The sequence below is a fragment of the Camelus dromedarius genome, chromosome 26, assembly GCF_036321535.1.
Source record: "Camelus dromedarius isolate mCamDro1 chromosome 26, mCamDro1.pat, whole genome shotgun sequence".
NCBI classification, from domain to species: Eukaryota; Metazoa; Chordata; class Mammalia; order Artiodactyla; family Camelidae; genus Camelus; species Camelus dromedarius.
Genome location: NC_087461.1, coordinates 24888515 through 24911102, shown reverse-complemented (window position 1 = coordinate 24911102; position 22588 = coordinate 24888515). Strand labels below are relative to the sequence as shown.

General features: G+C 44.9%; 1 protein-coding gene across 2 annotated transcripts in view; it reads left to right on the top strand.

The window, feature by feature from the left end:
- The window catches only part of FAM171A1 (family with sequence similarity 171 member A1), a 123657-nt gene that overhangs the window by 78369 nt on the left and 22700 nt on the right, over positions 1-22588 (top strand). The window contains exons 1-3 of one of the 2 annotated variants that reach the window (XM_064479554.1): positions 131-203; positions 13743-13901; positions 18786-18962. In XM_064479554.1, the coding sequence (XP_064335624.1) occupies positions 170-203; positions 13743-13901; positions 18786-18962 (370 nt within the window). In that variant the 5' untranslated portion in view covers positions 131-169. Of the gene's footprint in view, positions 1-130; positions 204-13742; positions 13902-18785; positions 18963-22588 lie in introns of those variants that run through there. The other variant, XM_064479553.1, reaches the window with a different exon arrangement.

Below are 22588 nucleotides of genomic sequence, written 5' to 3'. Positions count from 1 at the left end.
TGATATTTGCTGGCTTTTAATGTTTCACCAAAGTAGGTTTTTTGTTTACTTTATTCCTTTAATACTGTTTTACACCTACCATATTCATGTGCCATTTGCAAGCGAAGTGACCTCATTTATTCTTTTTTTTTTTAATTGAATAGCTGTGGAAAAATTCACAGAAGTTAACATGCAGCTGCTGCTCTTAGAAGAGGTATATGAAGGTAACATAAGTAGAAACGCCTTGAGTTGAGTTTGGGAGAGAAAACAGAACAGAGAGATACAAATTTTCATGTCATCTGCACAGTAAAAGCCCTAAATTACCATCTTTTTTGCCCCTAAGAGAGAGCAGGGCAGGCCTGGGTCCTCAGTATCCTTTCACATCAGAACCACACGGTGGCCTAAGCCCGTTGGCCTTGGTACCTTCAATGTTTCTTTAATTAGCTTTGTTGTTATTGTTTCACAGCTGAAGGATAATGGTTCCCAGCCCCTACTTGTACTGAGATACAATTGACATATACCTTAAATGATCTGATATATGTATATATTACAAAATGATTACCACAGTAAGCCTCATTAACATCCATCACCTCACAGAGTTTTTTCTTGTGATCAGAACCTTTAAGATCTACTCTCTTAGCAGCTGTCTAATTTACAATATAGTGTTGTTAACTGTAGTCACCATGTTGTTCATTACATCCCCAGAACTTATTAATGTTATAACTGGAAGTTTGTGCCTTTGACCACCTTTACCTATTCCCCTCACCCCCCGCCACCTCCCACCTCTGGCAACCACCAATCTGTTTCTATTTCTTTTTTTTTTTTTTTTAGATTCCACTTGTAAGTGAGATCAGACAGTATTAATTTTTCTTTGTCATCCATTTCACTTAGCATAATACCCTCCAGGTCTACCCATGTTGTCCCAAATAGCAGGATTTCCTTCTTTTTATGGCTAAGTAATATTCCATTGTTTACATACACACTTCCTGTATCCATTCCTCCATCAGCGGACACTTAGGTTGTTTCCATGTGTTGGCTGTTGTGAATAATGCTGCCATCTTTGCCTGAATAAGTAACCTCTGACCCTGGTTGACCTCAGCTGCTCCTGGCCACACCAGAACACCCGCACATGGCTGGAGGAAGCCCTACAGCTGCATCCTCTGGTTCCACAGACCTCAAGTTGGGTATCAGCGCAGGACTGAAGACACTTCATAGCTACTTGTTTTCTGACTCTCCAAATGACTATTTCATAACCTCTCACTCCCACACCACTGTTCTCTCCCACTGTGTAGTGGGCAAGTGTTCACATTCATGCATCTCCAAAAGATGCTTCCTTGATCATCCTGTGCTCCAGACACTGCCCTGTTTCTCTGCTGTCCTTTTGGAAGGATTTTGCTCTCCTCATCTTGCTTTCTCATCTCTCATTGCTTCTTCAGCAATACCTTGGTCCAGTTTCCTTCCTTATTGCTTTGCTGAAGTCTTCTACAACCCCTAGACAGACAAACCCAAGGACTTGTCTCTCTTCCTCTCCCTGGATGTCTGCACAACATTCAACACTGACAACTAGTCACTCCGTCTTAGACTTTTCTTCCTGTCACTTTCATGACATCACCCCCTGAGTTTGTCTCCAGCTCCCGGTCACTCCCATGACTGTCCTGGGCCTGCATTTCTTCTTCTTAGTGCTCTCCCTAGAAGATCTCATAGACCCATGGCTTTAATGCTCCCTAGATACCGATTATTCCCAATTTCCTCCAAGATGGGGACCCTTATTTAACATCTCAACTTGGACATGTGGTCAGCATCTCAAAGTCAGCACAGACGCAGAGACTGCTTAATGTTTCTTACCTTCCATCTCAATAAATGATGTAAACATGCACCTCAGTGCTCAAGCTAAGACTCTTAGAATTACCCTTGACTCTTCTCACTTCTGGTTCTCTTGCAGAGCCTCTTCTCTCTGTCGGTGTTGCCACCATTTCCCCTTAGGAAACTGCAGTAGGTTTTTATCCACAAAATTTTTCTCCACAGTGTTACAGGGACCAAGTCACCTGGCTTCCATTCACCAGCGGTTTTCTCATTCTCCCATTGTCCTTGGAATAAACTCCTTACACTCAGAGCTGGACAGTACCCGGCCCTGAGCCTCTGGTGGCTGCTGCAGTCATCTGGAAGGTCAGCGTTGATGAGAAGGGGTGGAGGTTGTATTTATACACAGAGCATCCCACAGAGCAGCTTCCCTGTCCCCTCCCCCCATGCCTACCCTTTGGCCCTCCATTTCCCACTGTCGACCTCTTCTCATTCACGTCCACCTTTGACAGGCACGGCACCCATGTGGGTCATCCCTTCCCAGTCTCCTTCCTGGGAGTGTCACCAACCTTAGCAAAGTGTTTGTGACAAGGGCTCAAGCTGCAGCCTACGGGGTCCATTGTTACGGCCACACTTTACCCATGGAGGCTTCCAAACCTCCTTGTCACCACCTGCTCTGCTCCTCACTGTCCCCTGCCAGCCCTGACACTGGGTTGTCCCCTCTGGTGGCTCTGAGGGGTTCATGAAGGACCTCAGCATCCGTGTCATAGAACATAGAGTTACAGTGAGCCTGGCCCTGGTAACCCGAGTAATTTCACAGTGATTATCCCTTGGTCTGCCCACACTCGAATTCCTTCTGCTGCCCTTGTGTTGTCCATTTGCATTGCATGGCTTGTGCCCTTTTGCAGACGCTGATCAGTCTCCACCCAGTCCACTGCAGTCGCCTCCAATTAGTGTGCTTGTGTCCACCCTCTGAGTTAGGACTGGAGTTGGACTTGAGAACATGAACAGACTTCCCACCTCTCTTATCTCCTTTCCAGCACACCTTGCACCAAACTGCCAGTCATCTTTCTGGGGCAGGTTGCATGTCTCCCACTCCCCTTGTGTCTCCCCTTTGCCCAGAGGTTGGAATCCCGTCTCCTTACACGGCGTGCACCAGCCTCAACCTCCCTGCTGAGGGCTCTTCTCCTTCATGCGCTGCGTTCTAGCCTAACTGAATTTCTTTCCCTGTTTTCCACCTGAGATTCCACACCCCATCCTCCCATCTGTCTTCAGACTCTCCTTGGACATCAAGACCATCTTCAGGGCCACCCCTCACAGGAGGTCTTTTCTGTGTCTTCCCTGGAGATGTGAGTCATGCCGTGCCTTGCCCAGGTTAGAAGGAAACAGAAAGTATGAGTCAGAAGAAGGGAGCCAGTTGGTAGCAGCCTGGGGACTCATGGAGTCATGTTGATAGCACAGCATTCAAGTGAAAGCTACAAACTCCTGCCATGCGGTCCCAGAGCTGCCCTGAGCCCTGAACCAGCCACTCCTGCACCTTCCATCCCTCTGACTCCAGCCTTGGAGTCCACACATCCCTGACTTCCTTATCGCCCCACTTGTCCTTATCAGTAACCAGAAGGGTGGATTAAAGCAACCCTCCAGCCGGGGGTTTGTGTGTCTTACCACAATACTGCCCTTTCTGCCATATTCGGTAGTGTACCTTACCTCCCTGACTGAAACTGTAAAGCCTGAGGGGCAAGGAGGGGGTCCTGTTCATCTGAACACCCCCAGAGCCAGGCCCATGCCCACCTTATGATTGGTACACAATGAGCAATTCATTGGCCGATTGAGCAAATAAATATTTAAAAATCGTCCAAATCCTACTGCTTTTTGCACTTCCTGTCTCAATCACTCACACTGCGGTTAATTATTTTCTTTGTTGTGGCTGCTACAAGAAGTACAGTTCACACACACACACACACACACACACACACACCCCAACACGCCGTCAGAGCATCCGAATAGCTCTTTCTCTCTCTAAGGAGTTAAGTATGGTGGTAGGATGAGTCCCAGGATGTAAGCCATTCAGGTAGTTTTTGTTATGGTTAATTTATTCAGTCTAGTGTATTACTCCCCTCCTGTATATAACCAGGAACGGAGAACCATTTATTTCTCCCTTTCTAAAAATCTCGTTTGCATTCCAGCTTTTCCAAATGATCAATATTTCACTCATTTTTTAACTTATCCTACTTCATGAGTTTAATTATTGCTAGTCGTGCTTTTCCTTGTCACAGTAGAGTTGAGGGATGGCAGGAATGATACCTGGATGGTTTTGACACTTGGAAGGAAAGTCATATGTAAATAAACCATAAATAAACCACCGTAAAACTGAATTGATAAATGATATATCGAATTTGTATTCTCAAACTGGAGGGTTAGGTACATTTGTTTAATGGAGTCAGAGGAGGAAAATAAATCCTTGATAATCAGAAATGTAAGTACTGCCAGTCATTGGAATTTTTGTGTTGCTTGGAGGTTATCATGGGTTAGACTCCCCCAAGGAAAGAAAGGTAATGTGGTGATAGTTTGGTGACTAAGCCTTATACACATTATGCGCATAGTTTTGAGTGATGTCCCATTGTTTGGTTTTCCGTGACACTGGAGTAAAAGATTTGACAGAACGGAGGCCACTGTCTGAGAGATGGAGATGAGAGAGGCAGGATGTTGTCCTTGGGAAGATGCTGAAGGCTTCAGGTGAAGTTTTTGTTTTGAAATGTTTACAATCAAATAAAACAGAATAAACTCATGGTTGGTGAGAGTTTTCCTTTTGAAAAATCAAAAGACCGTTCACTTGTTTTGCTCTCTGGAGGTATGGTGTCTATTTAGATTCAAACTGTACACACCCTGAAACCATTCTCATCAGACTAGGTGAGACTGTGTGGAATGCCTTCACACGCACTGCGAGCGCAAGTTTCCAGTGGAACTGGCCTTAGCAGTCGATTTCATTTGAAAAATCACGTGAGAAAAAGTGGTTGTGCTATCATCATTAACGTTGTTTTATAAAGAAAGCCCAGAGCAATTTTACATTGTGGTGAAGGGAAGGGCCGAGGTAGTCATTGATTAACTGTAGGGATTTTTCCCATCAGAGGCTGGGTCTGAAAATGTGCTCCTTGTCACAGAATGCTTGCAAATTACTTTCACTTTTTTTTTTAACTTTTATTTTCTTATTGAAGCATATTTGATTTGCAATGTTGTGTTAGTTTCAGATGCACAATATAGTGATCTGATATTTTTACATATTATACTCCATTTAAAACTATTATAAAATATTGGTTATAGTCCCTGTGCTATATATTGTATCCTTTGTAGCTTACTTATTTTATGTCTGGTAGTTGATGCCTCTTAATCCCCTACCCCGCTGTAGCCCCTCCCTTCTTCCCTCTCCCCATTGGAAACCACTAGTTTGTTCTCTGTATCTGTGAGTCAATTTCTGTTTTATTATATTAAGTTATTTGTTTATTTTTTAGATTCCAAATATAAGTGAAAACATACCATTATTTGCCTTTCTCTGTCTCACTTACTTCACTAAACATAATACCTTCTAAGTCCATCCATGTTGTTGCAAATGGCAAAATTTCATCCTTTTATGGCTAAATAGTATTCCATTGTGTGTGTGTGTGTGTGTGTGTGTACCACATCTTCTTTATCCGTTCAGCCATTGGTGGACATTTAAATTGCTTCTGTATCTTGGCTATTGTGAATAATGCTGCTATGAACATTGGGGTGCATGGATCTTTTCGAATTAGTGCTTTCATTTTCATAGGCTGTAAACCCAAGAGTCGAATTCCTGGATGATATGGTAATAATACAAGTGACTTTTAAACTTTGCAGTGAGATCCTAGGAGAGTGGAGAGAGAGAACATTTGTCAATGATTTCATAAGAATCATCTTCTTTGAGAGTGTTTTGTACTTTGCTGAGGAACGCACCCACACTGAAACCTTTCAGGAAGGAGTCTGGTGGTGATTCCAAAATTTAAATCTCAAGATTATGAACCATAAGGTATGAGTTGTTGCAATGTTGGAGACTGGAGTGGCAGCCAGCCTGCAGTTCTGCCTCCCAAAGCATCTGGCAGACCTTCAAGATGTCTCAGGAGAAACAGTATTTTGTTGTGATGATGGTAAATAAGGTACCATAAAGATGCACCAGGCTGCTCACAGCCACACTGCATCCGGCCAGCTGACAGTGGTGTCTGTCCTCTTTGCTGTTCTTCTTACTGTCCCCTGGACGGTCCCTTTTTCACTCCCCAGGCAGCTCCTGTCAGCCCTCCCACCCCACACTCCCCACTTTCGTGCCCTCCTCTTAGCAATGACCTTGACAATGGTTCCCGGGAACATAGAGGCCATCAGGGAAGACTGCCTGTGGTAGCCTTCCTTCTACCCCCTCTCCTAAGGGGACTTTGTGACATGTCTCCCTGTCCTAGGAAATCCTTCTTAGTCCCTATTACTCATTTCCTTTTCCGCCCAAACTTCGGAGCCATTTGCCCTTGAGAATTTTCTTTAGAGATTTTTCATGCTGAGTTCGTGGAGATGGAGCTGCCAGCTCCCACGGCCTCTTTCCGGTCCTGGTCCTCCCGGCCTCACCCAAGCCTGTCCTTCCTCCTGAATCTCCCCTCCCTCACCGACTCTCAGTGCCCATCTCTCGTTCACTGCTTCTCCTCCTCCTCCCTGGGCTCTTTCTTCCCTGCATCTACCTATTCCAAAAGCAGCTTTCAACTCCAGTCACCTCTTCTGTGTTGGTGCCCAGGGCCCCTGTCTTCATTTGGAGCTTTATCATTTCTTGCCTGGATGTTTCACAAGAGCCTCCTGGCTGATGGCTCTGACTCTACAGTTTCTCTACCCACTGTCTTCCCCACCTCCGCTACCAGAACTGGTTGGAAACAAACTCAGTTCTCTCATTCCCGTCCCAGTAACCCCCATAGACTCTCCTCTGCAGGTCATCTCAAGTTCATACTCCTGATCAGGACGTACCAGGTCCTTCACAGCCTCCCCCTTGCCCAGAGCCCATGCAGCCTGCACCAGGCTCCTAAGGAATCCTCAGCCTCCAGAAACAGCCTAGATGTCACCCCTGGAACTTCTGTCCTGGCCGGTGGGTGGCGCTCTCCTGAAGTTTCTGCTGAACTTTTGGGGCATAGTTCTCTATTTTGGCATCTAAGGTGCTATGATGATTCAGCCATTTCCATGGCTACCTTCTCTAGCCTTGAGCTCCAGGACGTCAGGGCCTTCATATCCTCACGTATCCTATGCCTGCAGCCAAGGAGACCCTATACGTGTTTTCTGGGTCGTTCTGAGGATGCTCAGTATCTCGTGCAGTCTTCTCAGTCAGAAGCAATTCCCCACCCACCCCCAGGGGCAATGTCTGGGGACATCTTTGATTGTGACAACTTGGGAGCCGCTGTTGGCATCTAATGGGTGGAGGCCAGGGATGCTGTTAGACATGCCCCAGTGCACAGGACAGCCCCTGTGTCCCAGCAAAGAAGCCTCTGGCCCAAAATGCTAATAGTGCTGAGAATGAGGGACCCTGACCTGGTCGGAATTGAGAGACCACTATTAGGATCCAAGAAATTGCCCGGAATAACTAACCTTTACATTTAATTCTGTGAATATTCCCAGGACATGATGCCATGTGTTTCACAGAATACCTGCTCTTAAAGAGCTCCATCTAAAAGGGGAGAGGAAGGAAGGAGAGGGTAGCTCAGTGGTGAAGTGCATGCTTAGCATGCACGAGGTCCTGGGCTCAATCCCCAGCGCTTCCATTAAAATAAATAAATCAATAAACCTAATTACCTCCCTCTCACCAAAAAAAAAAAAAAAAAAAGTAAATAATTTTTTAAAAATAAAAGGGGAGAAGAGATGAGAAATTATTGCTGACCCTACACCCATTATGTACCAGGAGGCAGTATAATGACCTAACATCAATCACAACAGCCATATTATGAAACAGGTATGATCCATACCCGTTTTACAGATAAAGGACCCAAATCCTAAAGCCACTCAACTCAAAGTTGGAAAAGGAAGATTTAAACAGTGATTCTGCTGCTCGTATTGTCTTCTCATGGTGCCCCTGGTTAGGGAGATGCTCAAATATCCAAAGAAACATAATACAAGGCGCAGAAAGTTCAGTGCTGTAAAAGATATACAAACAGAGTTTAGAGCTTGGGGTGGGGTCCAACGGAGAGGTGGCCTTTCAGGTGCATCTTGGATGAGGCGTAGGATCTGCAAACAGAGACAATGGGGAGAAGCTCTGACGTGGAGAAGGACATGGTCTCACCCACAGAAGCAAACAGAATGACTCTGGGCCTCTCTGGCCTTGGCTTCCTCCTCCATAAAGAGAGGAGAGAGCTCCTTCTTCCCAGGATTTTTGTGGATTGTGAAGTGAAATAGTATGTGCATAAGAACTCTGTAAGTTCTAAAGCACAGAACTGTACCTCTGACGGGCCGGGGAGCAGCAGTTTGGGTCTATGCTGGTCTATGATTGTTGCTGCCATTGTTAGTTTGATAAGTGGTGGATCCACTGAAGGTTTCTGGGCGAGGAAACAATGTGATTAGAGTGGAATTCAAGAATTGTCAGTAGATGAGGTGGGAATGGGGTAAGGCTGAAGCTCAAGGGAAGTTAGGAGATTTCTGGCGATAGTTGAGACGGGGGTAAGTAGGGTAATGTTGGGTGGAGGCAGAAAGGGAGGAAAAGATGATGCTAGAAACATTGGTAAGAGAAGACTGGGCAGTCCTGACACTTGGGCGAATGTGCAGAAGAGGAGAAGGGAGAATGATGGTGATGACCCAGAATCAAACCCGGGTGTTGAGGGGAATGGGGTTTTGTTAAGCAAGAGAGAGGGTAGGTGATCATTTTAGATGGCCTGACAGGCGTCCAGGTCAAGGTGTCTGGAAGGCAGAGGAGTTGCAGACGTGGGCTTGGCAGAGTCCCAGGCGGGACAGGAAAGTAACCGGGGAGACTGCAGCAGTGGCGACGCGTCGGCTAGGAGGGGGCCAGGCTTGGCAGAGGCCGATGTGGAGCCCTCTGGCAACTGCTTCACTGCACGTGGGAGAAGGAAAAAGCACTTGCAGAGGAGAAAGCGAGCCAGCTCTGGAGAGAACAGAGTCCAGGACAGTGAATGCCACGAGTGGGGGCTTCTGGGCGAGGGCAGTGAACAGTGTACACCATTGTGAGGAGCCGAGGGGCTGGAGGCGGAGAGAGGGTCACAGGGTTAGCAGATTATACAGTCGTCAGCAGACATTTCCAAAAGCAGTGTGTGTTGGGGGCAACATCACTGGGGGTTGGGTGGAAGGAGAGGAGGCTCATGGGGATGACAGAATTAAAGCCATGTTGAACTGGGGAGGGAACCTGGTACAGAGAGGCGAAGGCAAGAATACTGGCAATAAAACAAGCAAAAACTAGGACAGTCGGGTTGACCTTGGAGGGGAGCAGGGACAGAAGAGGCTGAAGAGGAGAGGGAAGAAAGATTTTAAAGTGCAGACAGAGGAAGTGGTGGCCCCAGTGTTTTCAGTGGGGTTTGGTCTGAGTGTTTGGGGCGGTGGAGCCCCAAGTTTGAGAAGAATGGAGGACATTTGAAACAGCTGCTGTCGAAAGATGGGGGAGATGCATCCTGTCCCCTCCATCCTCCTACCCCCCACCCCATCCAATCATGTCCCTCCTGAAATGTGTGGGAATTTGGCAGCTTTCATACATGAATTTAGGCTTAAGAACGTAACTGCCTTCCCCAACCCCACATATCCCTACTTTAGATTTTATTTACACTCTGGCTTAAAATACTTCGACGCTTACAGTCCTCGGATGTTCCTTTGGTCAGTTCACCAGTCCGAGTCTTGCCTGTGCTCCAGGGGAAATGTCTTTGATCCTGCAGAGGTATCAGGGCCTGCTGGTCACAGCAGGTGTCAAATCACACCTGCTTCTGGTGAGCCTGTCCCAGCGTCACCTTCTGTGCCCCCCCCACCCCCCTAGCCACAGAAGACAGACTCGGATGTCTGGCCAAGGAGCAAGTTGTCCTGCCCAGAAAAGGGAAGGGAGGCACTGGGGAGAGAGGGAAGGCAGAGCTGGCAGGGGAGAGTTGCATCTGCCACTGAAATGCATGCTAAAGCAAGAGACGAAGAGAAACCATGAGAGAGACAGAGACAGAGATGGAGACATATGCACAGAGACAGAGAAGCAGAGAGAGACACACACAGAGACAGACAGAGGCAGACACCCATAGAGACAGAAGGACAAAACTGAGATGATATATGACATCACTCATATGTGGCATCTAAAAAATAATCCGAATGAATCTATTTACAAAGCAGAAGCAGACTCACAGACATGGAAAACAAACTTACAGGGACCAAAAGGGAAAGGGAGGCGGGGAGCGATAACTTAGTGGTGTGGGATTAACAGATGCAAACTACTGTACACGAAAGAGATAAGCAGCGAGGATTTCTGTGTAACACAGGGAACAAGATTCAGTATCTTGTAATAAATAACCTAAAGTGGAAAATAGTCTGACGAAATATACATATATAACTGAATCTCTTTGCTGTATACCTGAAACTAATACAACATTGTAAATCAACTATACTTCAATTTTTTTTTTAAGTGAGGAACCCATGATAAAAGTCACCTATTTAAAATTGCCCTCAATCTGAAAGGAATACCTTTTTAGATAGAATTTAAGCAGAACTTTTTAAAACTAAGACTTCAATTTATTAAAAATTTACTTTTTATTTTTAAAAGGTTTATTGGGATATAATTTTTAGCCCAGAAAATTTCTATTTTTAATTGTTAAGTTTGATCAGTTTTGACAAAATTATACAATAGTGTAACCATCAACACAAACAATATATAGAGCATCTCCAACCCCTTCAAAAATTCCTCAAAATCCTTTATAATCAATTGCCTCCATCCCCTCGCAGCTCCTGGCAACCATTGATTTATTTTCTGCCTTTATAGTTTTGCCTTTTCCAGCATCTCATCTAAATGAAGCCACATAGTGTATAGATTTTTGTGTTTGGCTTCTTTAATTGAGCATAATGTTTTTGAGATTCATTCATGTATCCTGTAGGTTATGTATTAGTAGTTCATTACATTTAATCAGTGAATAGTGTCCCAGTGAAAAATAGAAATTAAAAAAAAAAAAAAAAGAATTTGGATGAGACCCTCCAGGGGCTGGAGATCTGGGAATAACCTTGGTTGTGGTCTCTGGGTTCAAGGCTGGTCCCTTTAGGTCCTGGCTGGGCTGGTTTCCTGGGGTTCAGCGTGTTTCCCCTTCATCTTTCTGCACCCTCCCCCTTTCCATGGTCTAGTCTGAGTGGGTTTCTGTGCCTTACAGCCAACGGAGCCTTCCCAGTGAGCTCAAACTGCCCATCGCAGGGGGCTTGTGCTGGGGCAGCCGGCCTGGCCTCTGCTTTCTGCTTTGACCCTTGTGAGGACAGCCCCTCCTTGCACTGTCACACTTCAGACACGCCATCCTTTTCTTCATAGTAGCGAGTTCTCTGTTTCCCTGTGTCTGAAACCCAGGAGTCAGCGGCATTGTTTAGACTGAAAGACAGTGGAGAAAGGGAAATAAGTCACAGAACGTTCACTATCATTGAAAGAAAATGATAATAGCAACAGAGAATGTTGTCGGGGAGTCGGGGGAGCGGAGGTGGAAAAGAAAGGGTTCACTTTGACTTTCCATGTCTGAGGGCAGCTGGGAGAAGCAGACCAGGCAGGCAGCAGGGCTCAGGGGAGGCCGCCGCTCCCAGCCCGGCATGGAGCAGTCCAGGGAGCGTGAGGCGTCCAAGCTCTGTGTGGTCCAAGGAGGTGACCGCAGGAGACACCAATGTCCTGTGAAACCAGAGGAAAGAAGGAGCAGACAAAGAACTGAAAGTTAAAGGATATAGCTACATGGATGCCAGTGTGTCACCATAGCTTTATTGTAGGGACCAAGAAAGGGCACTGATGATCTGAAACAGGACTGAGGTGTGTGTCTGCTTGGTTTCAGGAGGCAACTGGATTCTAAAGGACTGTGGTGAGTTTGGGCACCTGGCTCCCATGAGCTCTAAAGTTGGATCTGTGTTTATGGAGAACCAACCAGTCACTTGCAAAGTGTAATCAGTGATTTTCAGGAGATGGGGTGGCATCGTGACGTGACCACCTCTGCCATAAGTGGTCAAGGCAGCCTGCCCTGTAAATAAATCTGTCTTTGTGGTGAGTCCATTCGGCTTTTGTGGCCTCACCTGTAGGAAGAGACTTGGACTAGTTGATCCTTTGAGATCCAAAACTCCTTTATTCTAGAACATTTCTAGTAGGCTTATTCCCCTCTTGAAATACTGAATACTACTCAGCCATAAAAACCGACAACATAATGCCATTTGCAGCAACATGGATGCTCCTGGAGAATGTCATTCTAAGTGAAGTAAGCCAGAAAGAGAAAGAAAAATACCGTATGAGATCGCTCATATGTGGAATCTAAAAAACAAAAACAAAAACAAACAAACAAACAAAAACAAAGCGTAAATAAAGGACAGAAATAGACTCACAGATAGAGAATACAGACTTGTGGTTACCAGGGGGGTGGAGGGTGGGAAGGGATAGACTGGGATTTCAAAATTGTAGAATAGACTACACTGTATAGCACAGGGAAATATACACAAAATGTTATGATAACTCACAGAGAAAAAAATGTGACAATGAGTGTGTATATGTCCATGAATAACTGAAAAATTGTGCTGAACACTGGAATTTGACACAACATTGTAAAATGATTATAAATCAATAAAAAATGTTAAAAAAAAAAAAAAAGAAAGAAAGAAAGAAAGAAAGTTTCTGACCCAGAGAGAAAGGGAGCTCTGGTGTTGACATGAAGACCATGAACCCTGGGCAGGGCTGTTGTGTCTGGACAGCCATGGTCGGGGAGAGGGAGCCCCCGGCTGACCACACGGAAACGCGGGCTCCCTCAAGCCTGGGGTGGGACCGCCGATGATCAGAACATCAGGGCAGACCACCGCTTTTAAGGAACCACTTTATTTCAACAATGTGTATGTCTGTTGGTAAATGCTACAGCTCTCATCTCTATTAATTTTTGTCTTAATGATGTGTTTGCTGGGTTAGTGCAAAATGATTTAGCACATTTACATCTTGTGACTGTCGCTACAGCATAGATTAAAAACAGGTTCAGGTTTTACAGTCAAAACAACATCTGGTGCAAAGTCGAAGTACTGATGGTGTCACAAGGGTAACTGTCTGAACTGTCTGAACGGGACCGTGGGCTCCACCCATCTTTCTGCATAGAACTGAGTTTGCCAAAGGGAGCAGTTCCCGCATCCTTGCAAGAGTCTCGTCATAAAAACCTCAGTGTAATCTCTGTCGAGTAGTATGCTCCCCACCGGAATAGATGGGCTTCCAAAAGGCAGCTTCCACTGGCGGGAAAGGCTTCATCACTGTGGGCTCTAGTTTGAGGTTCTTATCCGGCTGCACCTCTGTCTCCTGGCTCTGCTGCAGTTTGGTCTGTGCACTTACACCAGGTTTTACCAGGAAGACCAAGAATGTGTTTGAAATGGTATCAAAGGGTTTCTCTTGCCTTGTTTGTATCAAGAGATTAATTGTCATCTACTCGTTTCACTTACGTGGACTTTCTTTCCCCAAACGTTACCCGTATCCACAGGCGAAGGCCGGCCAGTGAAAAGACTGTTCACAAATAGAGCTTTTTGTGAAAAACCTAAATCATATCCTGTGTCAAGCCAATGTGACAATGGGCTATTATTCCTCTCCCCATAATAGCATGTTGTCACATCTTTGTGCCCCGCGTGAATGGGCGAGGAGAGGAGACGTGGGGAGGAGTGGGGGCGGGGGAAGGCACACTGAGATCTTAGAGAAGCCTTTCCTGGGGTTTGCGTTTTCTAAAAACAGAAACTGCTCTTCTGGGAGGTAATTCAGACGTTAATTTCCACAGGTGCCAGGCCACAGCCTCGTGTGCATTTCCAGAGACGAGCCCTGCGGCTGCCTGAGAACACCAGCTACAGTGACCTGACTGCCTTTCTCACGGCCGCCAGCTCTCCCTCAGAGGTGGACGGGTTTCCTTATTTGCGAGGATTAGATGGAAATGGAACAGGTAATCGGAGTCTCCTCTCTTTGCAGCTGGCGTAGCAGTTGCACCTTTGTATGTGGCTGGAGGTGTGAGTCCTAAGTGGGAGAAGGTCCAGAACAGGAGATCTGTCCAGATCCAAGTGCATGGGAACTGTTATTTGAGGAATTCAGTCTGTACCACTACAGGGTTGAAGTTCAGTGAGTTTGTCTCCCTGAGCCTTTCTGCTGGTACCAGTTGCCTTAAGCACCTTCTCTGAGCTCCCTTTTGGGCAGACTAAATGTATTTAATGCCTAGAAGTTCTTTTAATTGAATTTTTTTAAGAGTCAGATCAGAGTTAGAGGTTTTCTGTCCACCTGTCCTCAGCCTTGTCCCAGGACTGTGCATTTGGTAGAGCAGCCTGTCCTTTGTGCAGAGGTGTGAGGCCCTGCCCTGCCGCTTGTCACAGCTAAGAGGGGAGGGGGCGGGTGGCACTGGGCCTGATTCGGAGAGGGGCACACTAGTGCTCCCACCCCACCAGTGAGCCCTTCAGAGTGGGGAGCCTCTGGGCCCTGCTGGCTGAGTCCAGCCAGCCTCTTCTCCCATCCTCCCTTTCTTTGAGTTTGCCATCTCTCTGCCTTCCACTCAGCAGAGAGTGGTCAGCCTTTATAGCTGATTGTGAATTGTCTCCTGGCAGACTTCTGAGTCAGCCCAGTCATTCTCACCCTGTGCTGGCAGGACACACATTGCCCGAAGATCAGAGAAACTCAAAGCCACCAGCCAGAAAATAAGTAATAATTCCTTATTTGTAAACGACTACCTTCTACCTCTGTCCGTGGCCAGCAGAGCTTGGTGCAAATGTGGTCCCTGGTCATCCTTTTGATGAAGGAGGGTGGTAGAGTCTGGAGTCCTGAACCATTTTCTTGTTTCCACTTCCCTTCTTTTCCCCGACACTTTATACTTGTCGCAGCATAAACTAGAAAACCAGAGACCATTCTGGGTTAAATCCCTGCTAGGAAACTACGTTATTGCATTTCCCAGGGACGTTTTGATTGAATTTCACTTAATTGTCCAGTGCTTTACATAAATGGATCATCCTGCAGAAGCTTTTTAAAACTATAACATCTGATCTGTTTTTGTAGAATGTTAATAAATATTCTGGTTATGAATCAAGGTGACCTAGTGATTTGTTACCTGCTTTTCTTCCTTCTGCGGTACCTGTTTTGAGAAATGTTTCTTCTCCCTTTAGCTTTTGTATGATAATGATGCCATGAATATGTCAGTCACTGGCCACCAGACAGATGCATATTGGTCATCTTAAATGAACATTACCAGGGGAAATAATGTTGACTTTTAATTTAAATGGACAGGCCTAGGAGGAAAGTAGTGTTTCAGGGAACATGATAAAGTACAATCTGAGACCATCGTGAAACCTCCATCCAGGCTCCCCGACAACACAGTGCTCCAACATGAAACCTCAAGCTGGAGGGATGACCTCATTCCTCAGAGCGCATTCATTTTTCCGTGCCCCAATTCCAAGAGCTCTTGAATAAGTTATGAAATCCAGGACAACGATGGGGGGAAGAGGAACACAAGGACGTAGGACTATTGATTTTAGGGGAGTTTGTTTTATTTTAAAATCACTGTGTTATTTCAGAGGGAAGAGAGAAGATGTTTGCAAGGCTATATTCAACTTGTTTTCTGCTGAAGTAATTGGCCAGTTGACCTAGGAAGAAGCAGACCGCCTAGTAGGAAAGGCAGTCACAGTGTGGGTTCTGCTTAGCATCCCAGCAGCCCACCAACTGGGGCTACTGTTCTGCCCCACGTTTGCCTCTGGTTTTATGTTTCATATCTGAGAGATTTGCATCTGAGAGGTTTCAACTTCACGTGAGAGCCTGGACCACACAAACCCATGTGAGATGACAGGTCGTAACTGGAATTCAGTGAAGTGAATGGAGGCCACAAATTGACTTGGAGATGGGCTGGTTTCCCTGGCATGTCCTAAACGAGGTTGTTTCCTAAACATTAGAGGGAGTTTCCTAGGACATTAGAGGGAGTTTCCAGAGTTGTAAACAGAGAAACACAGCCGTCTGGAGATTTCTACCACTCCATCTCATTCGTTCCTGCCCATCTTCTCAGCATCACGCTCTCCCTGGTGGTTGCTAAGAAAGCACAGAACTGATCTGTGATGTTCTCAAGGGGTTTTTAAGAAACCTTCTGCTAGTAGCTCCAGGAAGACAGAGAAGAATGAGTCTATGACTCGTGCAAGATTTCCCCACAATCCAGAAAGTTTGATAATAGAGCGCAAAGCCAAAAGAACCTTAGATGCTGTCTGAGCAAAGCCCCTCTTGTTCTAAGTGATGAGTTGGAGGCCTCCTAGCTTGGTCCAGTGGTGCTGCTTTTGCCTGATAGACACCTGTCTTTATTCAGACATGTCAGGAGTCAGGTACCATCAACGTGGAACAGGAAGGGAAGACTTGTTATATGTAGAACTCAGTGTTTTGTGAAGAGTTGCCATCTCATAATGAGGGCTGGAAAGGGAACAATTTAGCCCTTCAAAGTATGAATGGTTCCAGAATAAAGAAAGTGGGAGGACAGAGGGGCCTTTGGAAGGAGCAGAAACACTAAGAGAGGAAAGAGACCCCCAGAAGGCAGATATAGGCGCCTGCGATGTCTTCAGAGGACTTCTTAAAGATTGTTAAATCACATGCACCTGGCGAAACTGCTTTACATGAATGTGCCCCTTTCTGCAGTGTTTTACTTACTTCTGAATGTTTATGGTGAAGGTCATTTCTTTCCATAGACTCAGAGGAAAGCATCTAGTCCAACCTCCTTAGTTTTGCAGATAAAACAGACCCCCTAGAGGAGTGAAGTAACATGCCAGGGGCCACCTGAGCAGTTGGTGGCGGATCTGGTACTGAAACCTTGGCTTCCTAGGCCAGGGATGTGCAAGGTCATTGGAAGGGAAAATCTGGGGATGACAGGATTCCATTTCCAGGAATCAAGAGGCAGCGTTAAGTGGGAGGAAGGGATGGAGGATGAGTCCGGAGTGCCTTTCTGCTCTACCTGCTGCGTCCCTGGACAGACTTCCTGCTGTAGGTTTGATGAAAGGAGCAGCACTATCTAACTGAAAACCTTATCTCTAAATTGTTTATACAAAGGCTAGTACATGGCCACCAGACAGATGCATGTTGATTATTTTAAGTGAACATTACTAGGGGAAAAATGTTGACTTTAAATGGACAGACTGAAAGGAAAGTAGGAGAACGTGCTAAAGTATGTGTTCTGAGACCATCAGGAAACCTCTATCCAGCCTTCCCAGCAACACAGTGCTCCAACATAAAACCCAGAGCTGGAGGCATGACCTCATTCCTTGGAACTCATTCAAGTTACTTAATTCCTCTTTGTTTTAAGTTCTGTCTCATCCAGATGGTCTAACAGAGCCTAGAGAGATCCACTGGAGACCTGGCTTTGCTTCTGGGTCAACTTTGGGCAATTGGCACATTTAGGTCCCCATCTCAAGGTCATCTCCATGTTGACCAGCAATATGATAAATTCTAGGTTTTGGTTTTCTTCGCCCTAAACTGAAATGGCCAGAATAAAAGATTTCAGAACTTGAATCCATGGTTCCAATGTGGACGTTTTGATGAAATCCTCATTTCCATGCCTTCCCCTTCATTGGAAAAGAGAGATGGCTGTAAATCATGAAAGACAGCGCTCTCACTAGCTGTATAGAAATGGCTCTACGAAGGAGTTAGCGATGACTCTCTGAAACTTTAATTTTCACAAGAAGGGGAGGGTGGGTACAGCTCAAGTGGCAGAGCACATGCTTAACATGCACGAGGTCCTGGGTTCGACTCCCAGTACCTCCTCTAAAAAATAAAAAAATAAGAAAAACCCTAACTACTACCCCTGAAAAAAAATTTTTTAAATAAAAATAAAATAAGATTCACTAGCTTTGCTTTAAATGTTTAAATTTACTCCTAATTGGGTATTTGCACTAGTTCATGTGGTTGATAGGTAGGTAGGTATGTAAATAGTTTAAAAAGAAATCCTGTAAATTATCTCCTAATATAGCTTAACTTTTCCTGTCACTGTGTTTTTGTTGCTGTGTTCAAGGCGAGATTTTAAATTATGACAAAATACATTTTGTATGAAATATTATACTTCACTGGAGAAATTTTTTTCTCAAATGGATCACTTAAGTGTGTAAATACAGTATCGCTCTCATAAGCATTCCCCAATTTATCTGTAGACAGTCATTAAAGCACTGGCTTGGAAAAAAAAGGCCTCTAATGTAGAATAATAGGTCTATTAAGTTCCTTTTAAACAGATCAAAATAACAATGGCAACCAAAATAACTCATAAACACTTCAAGTCTAAGTTTTCAATAGTGTACTATTAGACGAAGTAACCTGACATTTTGAAGTACTCCTTGAAGAAATTAACTCTTTATTTTAAGGAGCCTGATTTGAAGCATGTGGTCTCATCGTGGTCGTCGGCCAAGTACGTAACATGGGCGCAGGGCTCACTTTGTCTAGGAGTTGATTTCAGGCATTTGCACACACACCTCCTCTCACATTATCGACATTCCCTTCCTTTCGGAGACTCTCTTTGAAAGCACAGCACAGTGGTTAGAAACGGAAAAGCTGAACTTGGATCTCAGCCCTACCCTCAAACTAATGTATGTTTGTAGACCAGCTCCATTTACTACTCTCTCTGAGCCTCAGTTTATTTATGTGTAAAATGGGGGTTCTACCTCCTTTAGAAAGTCATGGTGAGGATTATATGTGTCAGGTGCTCAATACAGTCCCTGGCTTATAGGAGGTCTGGTACTCAGTAAATGGTAGCTGTTTTGTTTTTCTATAAAGTTTCTGCAACCCCACGTAGGTCCCTTGTGTGCATGTGATGGAGAGTGCCTCTTGCTTCCAGGAAACAGCACCAGGTACGACCTGACGCCGGTCACAGCTGTCAGCGTCCACTTGCTCAGCAGTGATGGAACACCGGTGCTGGTGGATGGCCCCATTTATGTCACCGTGCCCCTGGCCACACAGAGCAATCTGAGGCACAATGCCTATGTCACAGCATGGCGGTTTGACCAGAAGCTGGGTAAGCAAGACTCCTGTGCCGGCTGACCCCTAACAGATGTCTTCATGACTGTTTGATTCCCCGTCTAAGCAGCCTATACAAGTCTCTTTTCCTCTAAGTTATTGAATGCTGCTGCTCACAGTGCATTGTGTGGTTTCTGGTAGCTAAGGCGTACATGCTCTTTGGAGTTCTTTTTTTTTTTTTTTTTTTTTTTTTTTTTTGCATGTTTAAGCTAATTTGCTTGAAGAGAATCTTTCAAGGTTATTAGAGCTAAATTGGCTCTCCTAATCTTTATCATTTTAGTCTTTTACGGGTCACATGATCTCTTTTGGTCACATAGCTTTCTTTTCTCTATTTCTATTATCTTATTTCTATTTCTTCTTTATATTTTCTATTTCTTTCTTTTTTCTATTGCCACCACTGTATGAAAAAAGAAAATAAACATTACTCATGATCCACCACCTAGGGAAACCCACTAATAGTATTACGGGCAGGCCTTGTTCTATTACACTCGTTTTATTGTACTTTGCAGATACTGCATTTTTTACAAATGGAACATTTGTGGCAGTCCCGTGTTTTCAGGTGATGGTTAGCATTTTTAAGCAAGAAAGTATTGTTTATTTAAAATATGTACATTGTTTTTTCGGCATACTGCTATTGCATACTTATCTGACTACAGTGCAGTGTAACAGTAACTTTTTGGGAGAGTAATTAGGTTTATTTATTTACTTACTTATTAGGGTATTTTTAATGGAGGTACTAGGGATTGAACCCAGCACCTCGGGCATGCTAAGCATGTGCTCTACCACTGAGCTATACAGCCCCTCCTAAACAACTTTTATACGCACTCAGAAACCAAAAAATCATGTGGCTCACTTTACTGCGATGTTGGATATAGTGCAGCCGGTCTGGAAGTGAACCCACAGTATTTCCTTCCAGCCATTTCACTAGGCACGTATGTATTAGTTATCTTGTGGTGCTAAAACTCAGCAGCTTTAAACACCAGCAGACATCTGTTACCTCTCTGTATGGAGGGTCAGGAACGCAGGCACAGCTTAGCTGGGTGGTTTGGGATCAGAATATCCAGCAAAGTTGCAGTCACACTGTCAGCCAGCATGTCCCAGGGTGCAGCAGGGGCTGGTGAGTGCACTTCCAGGCCTCAGTTCCTCCCTGGCTGTTGGCTAGAAGCTCCACTTCCTTGCCACGTGAGCATCTCCATAGGGCCGCTCACAGCGTGACAGCTTGCTTCCACTGGGGCGAGTGATCCAAGAGAAATTACCTAATAAACTAAAAATACAAAAGCACAAGCGGGCAAAATGGAAGTCAAGGTCTTTTATAACCTAATGTCGAAGTGGCCTCCCCTCAGTTCTTTCCATATACTGTTGGTCACAGAGCCCAATACTGGTGCAGCCCAGGTGTGTGGACACCAGGAATGGGCATCTTGGGCCCTTTTGGAGGCTGCCTTCCAAAAATATGTATTTAACAGAAAGGGGAATGTATGCTATGTGCTGTTCTATAACTTGCCTTTAAAAACCAATTGTATGTCACGAACGTCTTTCCATAGCAACTATTATTCTACAGTGTCCACGTTAAGAGTGCATAGTATGCCCTTACATGGAGATGTCATAGTTCAGTTGCTCGATCCCCTGCAAATAGAAAAAACATCAAGGAGAGGGTGTCGTTCAGTGGTAGAGTGCATACCTAGCATGCATGAAGTCCTGGGTTCAATCCCCAGTACCTCTGTTAAAAAAAAAAAGAAATTAAAAATTTTAATTAAAAAATAAAAGAAACAAAAAAAAAAAAAAACCTCTGCTAAATCAATCAAACAAAAAAAATTACACAAGGTGGGGAGGGTACAGCTCAATGGTAGAGCACATCTAGCATGCACAAGGTCCTGGATTTAGTCCTCAGTATCATCATTAAAAATAAAGAAACAAATAAATCTAATTACTCCCTCTCCCCTCAAAAAGTAAAAGACGTCACTTTTCTTACCAGTGCTGAGATAAGTATCTTTGTAGTGAAATCTTTATACACAGTCGTGGTTGTTGCCTTGGGAGAAAATTTTAGAAGTGAAACAGCTGACTTTAAGATATACAGAATTCTAAAGCTTTTGATACATATTTCCAAATTTTCCTCCAGGAAGTTTTCCGGTTGACAGTCATAATAAGAACATGAGAGAACATGCTTGTGCTTAGGATTTTGACAGCACATTGGTTCCTATACTCCCCTTGAAAATGCCAGTTTTCAAATAACCCAGTACAGAATTTTAAACTGATAGACCATCCTAAAAATAATGGGCAGATTTTTGGTATCAAATCAAAGACACCTAATTCCTTCGGTAATCAAATTCTAGTTTTAGGAATTTATATTTGGAAATAAATGCTTGTTGGGCTTTCTGGAGTTGGGGAGGAGAGGATTGTTGTGTTTTACTTTCCAAACAGTTGCTAACAGACTGCATAATTCTTTGTGTAGAAGTCATTGACTTTATCAGATGCACCAAACTTGACGTCGTTAGAAGGAAATGTGATACACTAAGTCACATGGGCACATTATCATTGGTGTCCATTCTTCACGACTTGGTGATTTTTTGAGGCATGTGGTCCTGGTCAGGATGTAAGGAGCCCTGGGATCCCAAGAGGAAGTGACTTGAGGGGGTGTGCCTGAGAGAACCCCTGAGAAAGATAGGAATTCTGAAGGGAGGAAAGGATGTGGACAACAAAGCAGGGACAGAAAGTACGAAGGAGAGGGGAAAGCTTGCACTGAGTCTGCCACTTGGAAAACTCTAAGTCCCACCTTGGACAGATCACCTGCACCTGTTTCCTCACTTGTGCAAGACATGCGTCTGTCAATTCTCCTCCCTCGTGTAATCTCCCTGTCACTGTTGTCTGCCCAGGTCGTCCCCCAGCATGCCAAGGCAGTGCTGTGAAGCAGAGCATGTGGTTCAGAGCAGGGACTCTGAGGCACAATGGATTGGAATTCTAGCTCTGCTGCCCACTAGCTGTGTGGCCTTGGCCAGTCTACTTAACCTCTCTGGGCCAACTGTAGATAGGGATAACAATAGTACCTAAAGGTGAAATGAAGAGTGTATTTATTAGTCGCAGTTCTCCAGAGAAACAGAATGGATAGGATGTGGCTGTGTGGGTGGGTGTGTTATGTGTGCATCTGTTTGTGTAAGAGAGAGAGTTCTGTTTTAAGGAATTGGCTCATGAAATCGTAGAGGCTGGCAAGTTCAAAATCTGCAGGGTGGGCCAGCAGACTGGAGACCCAGAGAAGATGTTGCAGTTTGAATCCAAAGGGGCATCTGCTGGCAGAATTTCCTCTTCCTAAGCTGGGGAGGGTCAGTCTTTATCTTAAGACCTTCAGTTGATTAGGTGAGGCCCACCCATATTTGAAGAATAATTTGCTTTACTCAGTCTACTGATTTAAATGTTTGTCTCATCTTACAAATACCTTTGCAGCAACATCCAGGCATGTTTGGTCAAATAGCTGAGTGTCGTGACCTAGCTAAGTGGACACACCAAATTAACCACCCCAAGGAATAAATTTGGTGAGATCTGTAAGAAGCTGAGTTCAGTGCCTGGTACCTAGTACATCCTAAAAGTTTATTAAGTGAGCAGAGGTCTCCCCATTCTGTGAAAGTGTTTCTC